This window comes from Carettochelys insculpta, chromosome 4 (assembly GCF_033958435.1).
Source record: "Carettochelys insculpta isolate YL-2023 chromosome 4, ASM3395843v1, whole genome shotgun sequence".
In the NCBI taxonomy this organism is placed as follows: domain Eukaryota; kingdom Metazoa; phylum Chordata; order Testudines; family Carettochelyidae; genus Carettochelys; species Carettochelys insculpta.
Window position 1 is genome coordinate 29,899,157 of NC_134140.1, and position 15,806 is coordinate 29,914,962.

Consider the following 15,806-nt stretch of genomic DNA (forward strand, 5'->3'; position numbering starts at 1 on the left):
TTTAATTATAAAATTTGCTTAAAAATAAAATACAAGCACAAATACAACTAACAGTGCAAAGAAGCATCTAGAATATAATGTAATACAATAAAATGTAAAAACAAACTATGTACTAGTGTAGATAATATAGAAAAACAGACAAGTGCTACCATGTTAAGAAATTTTTATGTTGATTGAAGGGGTGCTCATACACTGTACCTATAATAATTTTAAAACCTAGTGATTTAATACAGAACTTCAGGTTGAAACTCTCAAATCGGGCACTCTCTAATCTGGCAATTTATATGGTATGGCAGGACCATGGATATTTTAGCACCAAAGGGTCTGGCGGTTGGAAGGAGAAGGGGCCAGATAAATCAGTGGCAGAAGCATAGGGCAGGGCAGTCACAGCTGGTCTAGCAGCAAGACGGGGCCAGAAGCAGGCAGGGAACCAGGCTGGGAGCAGCAGTGAAAGACAGTAGCCAGAGGCCAGTGCCAGGAAGCTGGTAGCACAGGGCGGTGAGCAGCTACTCATCCCTGGGGCTAGGCAGGAAGCTGCAGCACAGGGAAGCTGCCGCTGGGGCTAGGTGGAAACCTGTGGTCCAGGAGCCAGCAGCCGGGAAGCTGTGGGCGACAGCTGGGGGGGAGCCCAGGAGCTAAGGCCAGCAGGTGGCGGAACTGACGTTCCCCATGTCCTGCAAAATCCCCAGTCCCAGACAGCTCAGGTCTTGAGGGTGTCAGATTAGGGAGATTGTACCTTTATTTCCATAGCCAGGATAAAACAACACATAAGAAAACAAGTCTATTATAACAGCAATTAATAGCCCTTATGTTTTTGTGTAGAGAGCTATGCAACTGTGGCTAATGTATAGTAAGTGTCTGGCTTTTTATCCAGGAATGTTCATTTATGATCTTCCTAAGCTTTCCATTGATATATTGTGATCAGTCATTCACTGACTACAAACAGATGTGAATTTGGCTGATAGTGTAAAAGGAAAATCAGTATTTACTCACCATGGAGAAGTTCCCTGTGACACCACATTCCATCCTATAAAGGAAGTGAAAGTGCTCTTCCCTTCAGTCTGATTTACAAGAGAGAAAGAAAGAGAAGGTTGTAATGTTGCTACACTACGTACTGTTATGGCAAGGAAAGATGGATGTCTGCACTGACACTTTTAAGGTTTTCTAATGTAGCATACACAGAATGCACATGGACAGAGTTTTGGTTTTTTGCTTAGAAGGAATAATAGTACAGCCTGATGAAAGAAGACACACATTTGCCTTCTTGGTGATTTCAGACAGTGAAGAATCTGTGTGAGTACAAGGACTGGAAGTAGTCCTTGAAGGGGCAGGGAGAGACACACCCAACAAAACAAGCAAGCAAGCTTGAAACTAAAGTCTGTACTGTAAACTCAAATGTACCTTTTTATTCATTTTTTAAAAGTTCTGACAGCATAAAGTAACAAGATCCACAGAAGAAAAGCCATTATGTTTGGTGTTTCTAGAAGTTTCTCTATGCTGTAGTTCTTTCTTTGAAGTAAAGCAGTAATATTTATTTCCATGGAAAGGACTGAAGCCCTACATGGGTAATGGGAAATTTTATAGTTACAGCTGCTACACAGCTAGGCCTAAAAGGGAGCTAAATTAATTACTATACCTAACTCTACCTATCCCTTTTATGAAGAAATGAGCAAAGCAATAACATACCCAGTGTATCAAGTATATGTAAAAGATAAATATGTTGACTGCCACATAACAAGTTTGAACTTTTAGGGAAACACTCCAAGGATTTAATACTTAGATACTGATATTTCACCCCATAGGAGAATATTTATAATCTAGGTTAGCAATTGCTAGAATGTTGCATTAAAAAAAAGTATGAGGTTATAGGAAAAACCTCACTTTTAGAAAAGAACAAAGATGTAATATAATCTAGTACTTATTCATTCTATGGCTTAATTATAGAGTTAGTTTTACTGGATGGGATCTTCTCTAGACCTACAAATCTAAGAAACTGTCATGGATAATGTGCAATTTTAAGACTTCATCCTATGACTCTTTGTACCATTAGTATGAACACAGATCTTGCAATTGTTTCTTCACGGGCCCTGTGCTACGCTAGGCTGAAAAGAAAAGATCTATATTTCTTACAAAATTCTTCCAGCAAAAGATTAAGATTCTTAGAAAATCTGTAGATCTGGCTCAATTGTCAGGAAATAGCTACTACTCTCACAATTATAGCTCAAGTAAACTACTCCTGAGAAGTATCTTAAGAGATTTATTCCAACAATTTTTCAGAAATCCCTCACACTGGAATCGGTATTCCAGCACACCATGATTGAGTAGTTGAAGAATATCTGGTTTAGTATTCAGAATTTAGTTAATAGCAAGAACGACAAAGAAAGATATATTGAACTTAGGAGAATTTTTCCCTTCCTTGGAGGAACACATACTGGAATTAAGAGTTTTGTAAGACTGCTTTACTAATTCTACTTAACTGCCTAAAGTATTTGTCAAATGCTTGGAGGCACCCACTCTCTGTTTGGAATATAGACCTAAGGAAGTCGGGCCAAGCAAACTAACAAAACATATACTATCACTCTCTCAGGGGAAATGGCACCAAAATCCTGCCAATTTTGCTGTACAAGAATGACAGGCAGCCAGTTTACACTTATTACCAGACTCCTGAATTACTCCAATTGTGAATGTGCTGTAGATCAGCTGCAGCCTCACTAACTTTGAGCATCTGTGAAGGTATAGCTAACTACATTAACATGCTACCCTAACATAATGAACCAAAATTTGCTCTACAAATTTAAATCTAGACCAAAAGGAAGTAACCTAGAATGATGACTTTGTGATCATACTGTTGAAGATCTTATACATTCTAACTTGTAAAGTATGTATGTCAAAACCTGGCAATACACAAATTGAATGGTGACAGAAAATTTATCCCATAAATGGGAATCTCCTTTTTCAATATTTCAACTATTTTGTTTCACGGGGATATTAAAGTGTTGTATAAATATAAGAAATCAATGTACAGTTCCCTCTTCGCATTTAAGCGCCATACACATTACCATGAATACAGATTAGCCCTTTGTAAAAGAACAGGCTTTAAAATCTTTCAAAGTAAAGGTGGGGGGGGAAACAATCCTTTTCTATTTTATGAAGATAAAGTTACAAAGAATAGAATAAATGAGAGCAAAAGGAGAAGGGAGAGAGAACATTAATCAACTTCTCTAATGAGGTCTTGAGGAAAAAGGTCCATGTGAAGGGAGGAGCACTTTTATTTACTATACAGAATGGAATATGACATTACAGGTTACAGTTGTAAGGAAGAACTAGTCAAATCTTTCCAACCAAAAGGGAAAATACCTACTTCAATTGTGTGAGGAAGACAAAGTTAATCAGCCATTTGCTCTTGTTAATAACTTCAGTAATAATAGAGGTGCTTTGCCTACTGACATAACATTTAGATATACAAAAATGTATACTGACATTGACAAGCAAATTAATGGTTATTAAATTTAAAAAAGTAAAACGGAGAACTCATCATGCTAGGAACAGCATCACTGTATCACGCTAAACAAAACTACAGTGCATTGTGAACATGACGTTAAGTGTGAATACTATATAGTCATCACATTTAAAATATCTATGAATAAGAGAATGTATGATAATCTAATCTAATGAAGAATCTGCCTACCTAAATGTATTTGGAAAGGTGTGTTTTGAGTCAAGTGTCTTTGAAAAAGCCACTGAATAAAAATGATTCTTCTTACTGAAAAGAACTGTTTCTTAGGTATACCGAAAATCATTGCTGCTGCTATTAGAAATTAAGTAAGTTTTTTTAATTACTATTTACTTCTTTTAGCGCTGCATAGCCAAAATAGCAAAATGAGTTGGATTGTTTTGCAAGCTTTTTTTTTTTTTTTTTTTTTTTTAAAAAAAAAGTTAAATTAGTGGAAGAAAGCGTTAAATTATTGACTCTTGGCTACACCTGTAAAACACTGATTAAAAGACAATTCCGTTACCAAATACATCTAAAGACCAACAGTTAGCCTATAGATATTTATTTACAAATGATTATGCACAAGAAGAGATTTTTGCCCCTTATCCTAGTCTGGTCCTGCAAGCCTAGCATCAAGAAGGGGGAAGAAAACCCCATACGTTTTACCTGTGACCTTTGTAAACAGAAAGGAAGTAATTGAGAGAATAAATTACCACCATGCCATTTTTAAATTACATTTTTAGAGTGGAATTGCATTTGAGTATTTTGATTACGTCTCCTCTTGTAAGAATCTGCATGTTGTTGTTTAATTGGTGATGATGAAGAAACAAATTAAAATTCATAAACTGGAATACTGTGCTATACTACACAATAAGAAAATCCTTGTTTTGAACTACAAAAAACTCCCACATTAATCTCACTAAACGAGATAAAACACATGGAAGACTGCCATCTAGCGTCCATTTTTAATAATTTTAAACATTTCCCAAACATGTGCACACAAATTTCACAACACAAAGCAGCAAGACATTTTAAAAGCTATGGTGGTTTTTGTCACATATTAACACTAGCATTGCTTCTGTTAAAAAGATATGTTCTAAAGTAAAACATTTCAAACCCATGAACCACTGTGTGTGTATACAATACATATTCAAGTTGACTTTTCATTATTTGGTCAGCCCAGTGCTTGTGAAAGTGCAGATCACAGCCAGAGAATATTCTATTTTTAAAAGAAATACTGCAACATAGACACTTGTACAGAAAACTCTCAAATTAAGAGGTCTAAACAGAGATATCCACTTTCCAGGATTAAACTGATTTAACCATTCAGGGTTAGAGCAGGACAGCTAAGGCACAATTGTATGAGGGCCCCCAGATCAGGAAGAACCCCAAAATGTCAAACTTGGGTATATACAAAGAGAAATGGGAGAGGGAGAAGCCCCAGTGAGTATGAGGTACTAAGGCCCCACATTTCTCTGGACAGGCCTGCATCCATTCAATCTTTGTTCTCTCAGCCAGAAAGGCAAAAAAATTGCTATTAACTGGAAATATCTTCTATGAGTTAACAATCAGAACTATTGATTTCAGAGTGTATGTTGTTCTACAAATTTATCAATTCCCCAAAGCAACCAGGTTTCTTAAATAATTTTAGTAAGCCAGTGGCTCTCAACTCTTCCAGAGTAATGTTCTACTTTTAGGGAATCTAATTTGTTTTGTGTATGCTCAACTTACATCTCAATTAAACTACTTGTTTACAAAAATACAGCACAGTATTACTAAAAAATTGCTGACTTTCTCATTAATCATATGATTATAAAAATTAACTGAAATATACATATTGTACTTATATTTCAGTGTACACTATACAGAGCATTATAAATAAGGCTATGAAATTTTATTTCGTACAGGCTTGGCTAGCACTTTTTATGTACCCTTTTGTAAAACTAGGTAAACAGCTAGATAAGTTGCTGTACCCCATAAAAAACTTTTGCATAACCCCAGAAGTATGTGTACCCCTAGCTGTTGAAATATGGTCCCCTCTCTGCCCAGAATTTACTTCCTTACTGAAGTAAAATCATGTTATCTTTGATTTCACAACACAGTAATTATGTTCTAAGCGCTCATTTCAACGCAAAGCCAGAATACGTCAAGGTGCCCATCAATAAGAACTCAAGTAAAATGCTATTTAATTCAATACTTTAAAAAATATGTCCACATAATATTATGGGCCACATGTGTGGCAACCTAAGGGGTGAGTTAGTGATGAAATTAGTCAGACAATGACTTTTTTCTGCTTTGATAGGTTTAAGTGAGATCTTCTGTTCACAACACTAGAATCCATTATCAATATGAGTCTAAACCCAGAGGGCCATAAAATTAAATAGGCAAATTACAAACAGTTAATTAAGTAGTTAAAATATTATTCAAAGATAATAAACACAAGACAAAAATCTTACCGTAAGCCATAGCAAGGCAGAGTGAGGACCCGGAACAATGCCAGGAAAACTCGCAAAGGAAGTAGGGTGAACACATAGAGAAAAGCATCCAGGCACAAAAAGATTCCAAAAAACATCAGCTAGATTATAAAAAGAAAACAAAAAGACAAACATGTCATCCTTTTACACAACTGTCTATATTGCACTAACACAGAGGCTACATCTACACTTGGAAATGGGGTGGGGTTAGAGATCCTCAGCTCAGGTAGACACACACACTAGCTCTCAAAGCTAGAGTGCTAAAAACATACCATGGCCACTGTTGCAAGTTAGCTACTAATGGTACGTCTACATTGAAATTAAAAACATGCAGCTGGCTTGGACTCATGGTGCTCGTATTAAAGGGATGTTTAATTGCAGTGTAAACATTTGGGCTGGAGTACAGATTCTAGTACCTTGCAATATGGGATTGCTACAGAACTCCAGCTGCAAAAATAAAAAAGGCCCATAAGCCTGAGCCCTGCGTCCAAGTCAGCTGGGAAAAGCCAACAATAGTGTAGGCATGTCCAATGAGTACAAACCCACCAAGAGGCAGTGCATATACACTTGGAGTGGCTAGCCATACTCTCAACTTGCTACAACAATTGGCACCACTATTTTTAGTATACTGTGCAAGTAGGTCTAGTCAAGTTGGCACTGATATTCCCAACTCCAAGTTTAGATATAGCCACCACCATAGGTAATCTGCCAGTTAGCCTCTGCTATGCATGACCCAGCTGGCACAAATCATGAGGCTAAACAGACCTCTTCTGTAGTGCCCTGTGTGGACACAAAACTTTGTATCCATATCCACATCTGTGGCCACAAAAATGACTTGTGGGTATTCACACTGACATCCACGGATGCAGACACAAGTGGATATAAAGCGGATATCATAGATTTGCAGGACTCTACTTTTCTGGCCTCCAAGAGATATAGAGATTTTGACTACAGTTTGAACCTCTCTAGTCACCCTTGGAACCTGACTGGTGCCAAAAGAGAGAATTTGTCAGCTCACGGGAGATCAATATTGTCTAGCACATTATGAACTCTTCCACTGCTTACTGGGCTCTTAGAAGACATTCGGGGGTAAATTAAAACTAAATCATGGCACAAAACACTGAGGCTGGGTCTACACTTGCATTCCTCTTTGGAAAGAGGCATGCAAATGAGGGAAATCGAAAATACAAATGGAGGCAGATTTACATATCTGGTGCCTCATTTGCATATTCTTTCGAAAGAAGAAAAGCAGTGTAAACACGGCTCTTTTGAAAGTAAACATCTTCAAAAGAACCCCTTTTTTTTTAAAAAAAAAGGAAGAAGGGTTCTTTTGAAGATGGGGTTTACTTTCAAAAGAGCCATGTCTACACTGCTTTTCTTCTTTCAAAAGAATATGCAAATGAGGCACCAGATATGTAAATCTGCCTCCATTTGCATTTTCGATTTCCCTCAGTTGCATGCCTCTTTCCAAAGAAGAATGCAAGTGTAGACAGCCTGAAAGTCAGGACTGGTCGATGTAAACAAACTTTCTGGTAGCAGGGAAACTTTGCCACACCAATGATACGTGGTCATCCGGCTAACTAAAATCATGCCAGATTTTGGATGTTGCCGGATGAGAGAGGTCCGCCCTAAACCTAGATGCTGTGACCAAATAAAATTTTATAGTCCTATGATCAGATATTGTGAAAAATCTTTTCTTGTTTTTGGCAGCACAATGCCCTGATTTAAACGGAAGTATGACCAGACCTTGGTTAAGAAACTAGCATGGGAAGGGGAAAAAAAAAGTGTCTATAAATATAGGGAAAAATGTAAATTCGTATAGCCCTCTCCCCCACTCTCCTACCTGAAGTTATGGCTATTGAAGTGGAAGATTAAAAACTGAAGTTAGAATTTTTTTTCCTCCTAAATGCTTCACTGCACAAGCTTAACATTATAATGAAGTTTTCATATGGAAAATACCAATATAATTCCATATACAATGCAGAGATAAAAATGACCATTGAAAAAGTGACTACTATTTCAGAGCAGGGTGATTCTGCTGCAAAGAGAAGCTATAAGCAATAGCAGAAAGACACAATGGAAGTATTCACTGGGTAGAGGAGCCAAAGGAGAGGTGAAATACGATAAACTCTGTTTTAACTGGCATTCTACTATCTGGAATTCTCAAACAACTGGCATTTTAACCATAAGACACATCTCATTTCATTACTTCATCTGGCGGCATCAAAAAGTTTCATATAAGCATGGTACATGTATAGTGAACATTAAAATAAATACAGTATACTGTATTGTTTAAGTTAAAGATCATGTAAATTTTAGTTACATTTTCCGTAAGTACAGTACAGTGAAAGTAAATACAAATAAATACAAATACAGTATTGACTGTTTTGGGTAAATAAAATACTCTGCCCATATTTATTTGTTTCTCAATATATAAATCTTGTTTTTCTTTAGTATTATGCATTGTTAGGTATACCTCTCTACTACCTAGACTGTTTGACCATCTGGCAACTTCCCAGTTCTAGGGCTGCTGGATATGAAAGAGTTTACTGTAAGATGAAGAATTGCAGACACATCCATATCATTCAGCAGTCAATATGCTCTAGGGCAGTAAGGAGAGAGGTCAGACAACTCCTATGTCCTTCCAGAAGCCAGTGAGAGCTAAGAAGTATCTTTAGACCTCTATTAACAAAATACCATACAAAATATGCAATCCCAGAGAAAGGTCAAACACCACCATCCTGGTAGGAATTCTGAACATCATTCTCTGTCCCAATAACTGAGTGTAGGGGCAGTTTCTCACCCAGGGACTGCTCCTGGGCAGTGGCACACTACTCAAACCCTAAGTATTTGCATCGTTCTTGGAAAAAGTCTAGTAAATTTTTTATTTTTATTTTATATTTTCCCTGGTTACCAGAAGTCTGAATTTTTCTAAAGCCCTACATGAGAGCAGATGTGGATGCTCGTATGTGTGTAGAGGCTGGCAAAATATTTGAGGGAAAGACTGGCATAAATCAGATTGCAAGAGAAAAGAGAAAATAACCATTGAAGACAATTTAGGGAAAAGATGCAAAATATTTTTCCCTTTATATTGCAGGGTGTACAGCAGCACAGGTATTTTTATACTGGTTAGTAAACACCAGGATTTTTTAAAGCTCTGCTTAGAAAGAAAGGCATCTTCCATGTAAGTGCTAACCCTTTACTAAATTAAATACACACCAACATGAAAACTAAAATTACACTTGAATGTTGCTAAGCAATAAAAACCTAGAGCTGATTTTTAAGTCAGTGAAACTAAATAACTCCAACAAAAGTTATTTTCAGAAAGAGCAAGAGCATCACAAGTATTAAGCTTCAAAATATTATACAGGATATAATATGTATACAATCAAATTTGATTAAACAGGTAAGACATAATAGAAACTGTCGGTAAGGAATTGGGAGAACAGGGCTTGTTGTGACTGCCCCCACTTTGCAAACATGAAAAATGCCCACTGATTTTTTTTTCTTAAATCAAGGTTCTGTTAACAGAATCTCAGGGCTGGAAGGGACCTCAGGAGGTCATCTACTCCAGCCCCCTGCTTCAAGCAGGATCAACTCCCACTAAGTCATCACAGCCACAACCTTGTCAAGCCAGGACTTAAAAACCTCAAGATATGGAGAATCCACCACCTCTCTAGGCAACGCGTTCCAAAGCTTCACCACCCGCCTGGTGAAGTAGTTTTTCCTAATATCTAACCTACACCTCTTCCTCTTAAACGTCAGACCATTACTCCTTGTTCTGCCATCTGATGCCACTGAGAACAGTTTCTCACCCTCCTCTTTAGAGCTCCCCTTCAGGAAGTTGAAGGCTGCTATTAAATCACCCCTAAGTCCTCTCTTCTGTAAACTAAACAAGTCCACATCCCTCAGCCTATCCTCACAGGCCTTGTGCTCCAGCCCCTTAATCATTTTTGTTGCCCTCCTCTGAACCTGCTCCAGCAAATCCACATCCTTTTTATACTGGGGGGCCCAAAACTGGACACAATATTTCAGATGTGGCCTCACCAGTGCCGAAGAGAGGGGAATAACTACTTCTCTAGATTTGCTCAAAATGCTCCTCCTAATGCACCCTAGTACGCCGTTAGCCTTCTTGGCTATGAGGGCACACTGTTTACTCATATCCAGGCTTCCATCCACCATAACCTCTAGGTCCCTTTCCATCATACTGCTGCTGAGCCAGTCGGTCCCCAGTCTATAACAATTCTTGGGATTCTTCTGCCCCGGGTGCAGGACTCTACACTTCTCCTTGTTGAACTGCATCAGATTTCTTTTGGCCCAGTGATCCAATTTATCAGGTCACTCTGGATTCTCTCTCTATCCTCCAACGTATCTACCTCAGATTGGTCAGGCAGGTCTTGCCCCCGGTGAATCCATGTTGGCGACTTTTGATCACTTTCCCTTCTTCCAAGTGCTCCAAAATGGATTCCTTGTGGATTCCCTCCATTATTTTCCCAGGGATTGAGGTAAGGCTGACCGGTCTATAGTTCCCTGGATTGTCCTCCTTTCCTTTTTTAAAGATGGGCACTATGTTTGCCTTTTTCCAGTCATCCAGTATCTCCCCCGATCTCCAAGAGTCTTCAAAGATAACGGCCAAAGGTTCAGCAATGACCTCTGCCAATTCCCTCAGTACCCTTGGGTGCATTAAATTCAGACCCATGGATTTGTGTACGTCTAGTTTTTCTAGATAGCTCAGAACTTGTTTCTTCCCCACAGATGGCTGCCCCTACCTTTCGATTGTCTAGGACCCTCATGTAGAAGCTGACTTTGTCTGTGAAGACTGGGGCAAAAAAAGCATCAAGTACTTCAACTTCTCCTACATCATCTGTTAACACTGCAACTCACTTTGTAAACTTACTTTTCAAATAGACACATAATCCAAAATGAAAAGTGTACAATTCTATCTGTAACACAAGATAACATAAGTGAGTCCCACAGCTCTATTTGCTCTTAGATAGCCATAAAATAAAAAATGGTAATTGTAAGACAGCTGTGATATGCTATACATTGCACGAGTGTTTTGTAACCCCATATTCTTCTTCCATATTAAATTGTGATATTACATACAAAACTTGCCAGTTTTCTATCCACCTTATATTCCATTCACCAAAGCCATACTACTTTAGCTTAGTGGCACGAATACTGAGGGAGACCACATCAAAAAACTTTGCTAAACTCAAGGTATATCACATTGAGTGCTTTCCCCATATCTGTGAAGCCAGTTATCTCACCACAGAAGGCAATTAGGTTGGTCAGGCATGACTTGCCATTGATGAATCCAAGCTCTTAGTTCCTGATCACTTTTCCTCTCCTCCAAGCATTTCAAAATGAATTCCTTGAGGGCCTGCTCCATGATTTTTCCTGGGACTGAGATGACACTGACTGATCTGTAGTTCTTCAAATTCTCCTTCCATTTTTAAAACATGAACACTCCAAGTCCATTGGCTTGTGCATGTCCAACTTTTCCAAATAATACTTCACCTTTTTCGTTTTTACACTACTGAGGGCTGCTCACAACTTCCCCATACTGTGCTGCCCAATGCAGAAGTTTGGGAGCTGACCTTGTCTGTGAAGCTCAAGGCAAATAAAGCACCGAGTACTACTACTACTTCTACGTTACCTGTCACTAGATTACATTCCCCATTGAGTAAGGCCCTTGAATCCTCCCTGACCACCTTGTTGCTAACATACCTGTGGGAACCCTTACCATCCTTCATATACCTTGATAGGTGCAACTCCAACTGTGCTTTGGCCTTCCTGAGCAATGTTTTTATACTCCTCCATTGTCATCTGTCCAAGTTTCCATTTCTTGTGAGTTTCCTTTTTGTGCTGAAGCTCACTGAAGATTTTTCTGTTATGTCAAGCTGATCACCTGCCACAAACAGCCCTTTGAGCTACTTAGATTGCATTGTTGGTCCCCTACCCCCTCATTACTTCAGAGCCACCATAGCATTTCGAAGTGGCCCAGAGCTTGTGCAGCTACTAAAATAGCAGTGGTTCTGGCTGGAGCTCCAGGTTTCTTTGAAACACTGGGCCCTGGGGCAGCTGCTCCCTTTGCTCTCCTCTATCAGCAGGCCTGCTGCCAGCTCTTCTGGACTCCTTTCCTTTCATACTAGCTTCCCAGAGGACCCTGCCCACCAGTTCCCTGAGGGAGTCAAAGTCTGCTTTTCTGAAGTCCAAGGTCCAAATTCTTCTGTTTTACTTTCTTCCTCTTATAAGGATCCTGAACTCAACTGTCTCATGGCCACTGCTTCCCAGGTGCCTCCACTTCCTCCACCAATTCTTCCCTGTTTGTGAGCAGCAGCTCAAGAGAAGCATAATCCCCATGGTTCTCAACACTCACCAAAAATTTCCTGGCTTGTTTGTGCACTGCAGTATTGCTTTCCCAGCAGATATTAGGGTGACTGAAACCCCCAGGAGAACCAGGACCTGTGATCTGAAAGCTTCTATTAGTTGTCTGAAGAAAGATTCACTCACCTCATTCTCCTGGTCTGGTCGGTTATTGCAGATGCCCATACATCACCACTCTTGTTGATCTCACCTTTAATCTTAACTCAAAGACTCTCAACAGGCTTACCTCCAGTTTGATGGTGGAGCTTTAAGCAAATGCAATGCTCTCTTACATACAGTGCAACTCCTTTACTTTTTCCTCCCCAGATTGTCCTTCCCTGAACTGTGTTGCTACAGTTTTGTGGGTTACCCCATTCACATGATAGTTCCTTGACTATGCCAGAACCTCCTATTCTTCCTGTTTGTTTCCCAGGCTTCTTGTATTCATGTACAGATGCTTAAGAAAACTAACCAATGGCCCTACTTCCTCAGTAGCGATCAGGTGGCTTCTTCTGTTGCATCCTGCTTCTTGTTTCCTCCTGGCATCCCACTTCCCTGCTTACTTCAGAGCTTAGGTCACCACCCACCAAATAACCTGGTTTAAAGCCTTCCTACCATGGTTAGCAAACCTTCCTGAAAAGATGTTTTTTCCTCTCTGTTAGGTGGATCACATCTCTTCCTTGCAATCCTCATTCTTGGAACATCATCCTCCAGTCAAAAGAATCCAAAACGCTCTCTCCAATGTCACCTGCACGACCATGCATTTACCTCCCTAACTGGGCATTCTCCTTCAACAGGGAGGATGGAGGAGAACATAACTTGTGCCTCAAATGCCTTTATCCTTCTTTCCAAACCCACACAGTCTGCAGTGAACCACCCAAGATAATTCCTGGCAGTATCACTGGTGCCCTATAGAAAATAAGAAAGAGATAGTAGTTCCATGTCTTGATAAGTCTTAGCAGACAATCACATCCTGAATTCTAGCTCCGAGCAAACAGCACACTTCCTGAGTTTTTCCAGTCTGGATGGCAGAGAGGCAGGGAAGGAATCCCCAACCATATTCACTCATTAGTCCAAGGCAACACCTGAAGGAATAGGCAACAGGGGATGATCACTTGATTATTACCTGTTCTGTTTAACCGTCTGGGGCACCTGACATTGGGCATCGTTGCAGGACACGATACTGGGCTAGATGGACTTTTGGTCTAAGCCAGCAAGGCCATTCTTATGGCCTTATTCTGTTCATAGCACTGCAAAGCTCCCTGGCAGTATGTCTTACGGTTTCCCACCAGCTGCTGCCATGTGCTAACTTGCTCAATGGACTATGACATTGGGGTGCATTCGCCCTTTTCCTAACATCTATCTCTGTATTTGAAACTTTCCAGTTCTATGGGGAGGTCCAAGACTATTTATGCCCTCATCACTCCTGCCATTGCACCTACGGAGTGGACCACAATGCTCATTAGAAAACAACATTAGTAAACATGACATTCTTCCTCACAAATCTCTGAACAGAACAAGTTATGCTGAATCAGGTAACTTTTTAATTAAAAAAAAGTCTAATATGATCTTTGAGGTTTTCAGAATGTGTGCTGGAACTTTTTGGAGAGTCATAATTAGCAAAGCAATCCCAAAGAACCATGACAAAAACAAGACAACATGGTGCTCATATTTAAATGGTCCCACAGCAAACCCTAACATATTTTATTAATAAAAATCACATGGAAAGTGAAGTTGTTCTTCAAAGTGTAATAGTGCCAAATTCAAACTAAATAATAAAGACTGAAACAGGAATTTAGTTTTCTTAAATACTATTCACAACGCACTGTAACGCTAGATATACTAACAAAGTATTCTTAACAAGGATTAGTTCCTTTGAATAAATATTATGTTGATTAGTCCCATTATCACTAGTAAATGCTAAACTTCATACACATACAACCCTTCATAAAAATATATTTTTAAAATTAGGTTAGTTATTAGTGCAAGTTCTAATATTTTTTCAATAATTTAAAAAGTTAACTACTAAGATAAAGTCAATAAGAAATAGTAGGGAAAATGGCAAGCATGAATGGTTTACAGCAAATCCTATGTACATGTTATTGATCTGAGAGCATTCTGGAAATGTCTACACAGCAGCGTTATTCCAAAATAAGCTATTCTGGAAGAGTTTATTTTGAAATAATTCAGCTGCACACAAAATGCATTTTGAAATAGAACTTATCTATTTCAAAATACAGCAGCTACACAAAATAGAGACTATTTCGAAACAAAACCATTGCACCCGCTCTATTTCAAAATACGCTCTATTCACTGTGGCTGCATCTACACTAGCAAGTTTTTTCAAAAGGTTTTTCAACAGATCAAGGGCTTCTTTCTTCTTTGAAAGATCTCAGTAGTGTAGACGTAGCCTGTCTAAACAGCTCCTATTTCAAAACAGCAACTTAAAAATAGGCACTATTCCTTGTGCAATGAGATTTACCCTCTTTGAAATAAGCCAACCGCTATTTCACAATAGCCGCCATGTTGTGTAGGAAACCTGCTAGGAAAGTTATTTGAAAATAACTTTAATGTGTAGACATAACCTCCCAGCTCAGCTCTGAGAACACAGTTTCCCTTTCAATGATGAAAGGGTGGGAAGGGAACTGTTCCTTCCTGCTCACTCCATTAAGAATAAGAGGAGACATTCAAATAATTCAATAAATTCACTCTTGCCCCCTAAACTTAATGTGGTTACTTCTGTCTCTAGATTTTTGTTTCCTTTATTTCTTGTGTTGGTACTGTTTTCTTTTCAGGTGGGGGGGGTGTTTCCCCCCCCCCACGGCACAGAGGCATCTTCTGAAAAGATCCTTCACCTGCTTTTCGTAAATAGCAAGTAGCCCCATTTAGGTGGGACAATTTTTTTGCAGACGATTTTCTATTTTCTTTGGTCAGTGGTATTTAAAAACAAATTTAGAGAAGAATCCATATTTCTCTCCAGATGTATCTACTTTTAGCTTTCAAATGTTGGCAGCTATTTTTCTCCATCCCACAAACAACTGCATTGCAGCTACTATCTTTCCAACTAAACTCTGGACACTGCTGCCTTCAGAATCACTCAGCCTTGTTTCTTCTGTTGGTCTGACTAAAGTACTCCCTCCTCACTGGTGGCTTAGGCTTGGTCGACTCTAGAAAATAAGGTCAACAAAAATTATGTTGCTCTACATTCTTCTGCTGACCTACCTACTGCCTCTTAGGAAGGTGGATTAGCTATATCACTGTAGTGTTCTAAATGGAGTTTTGCAGGGATACTGTGGGTATTTTATATATCAATACACACACATAATAATGTACTATAAGGTGGAATATGAGGCTTCTACGATAAACCAGTACCCAACATAGCTATGGATAGTATTTAAAAAATTATATATCTACACCAAAAATTATATTCTTATGCAGATAACCAGGAGGTGACATGCTTCAGACAGGTA

General features: G+C 39.0%; 1 protein-coding gene across 4 annotated transcripts in view; it reads right to left on the minus strand.

Annotated features, from left to right (window-relative positions):
• Nucleotides 1-15,806, minus strand: part of TAPT1 (transmembrane anterior posterior transformation 1) — a 93,483-nt gene that overhangs the window by 62,590 nt on the left and 15,087 nt on the right. For 3 of the 4 annotated variants that reach the window (XM_074992526.1, XM_074992524.1, XM_074992523.1), the window contains one exon: nt 5,950-6,068. In XM_074992526.1, the coding sequence (XP_074848627.1) occupies nt 5,950-6,068 (119 nt within the window). Of the gene's footprint in view, nt 1-993; nt 1,062-5,949; nt 6,069-15,806 lie in introns of all 4 variants that reach the window. The other variant, XM_074992525.1, reaches the window with a different exon arrangement.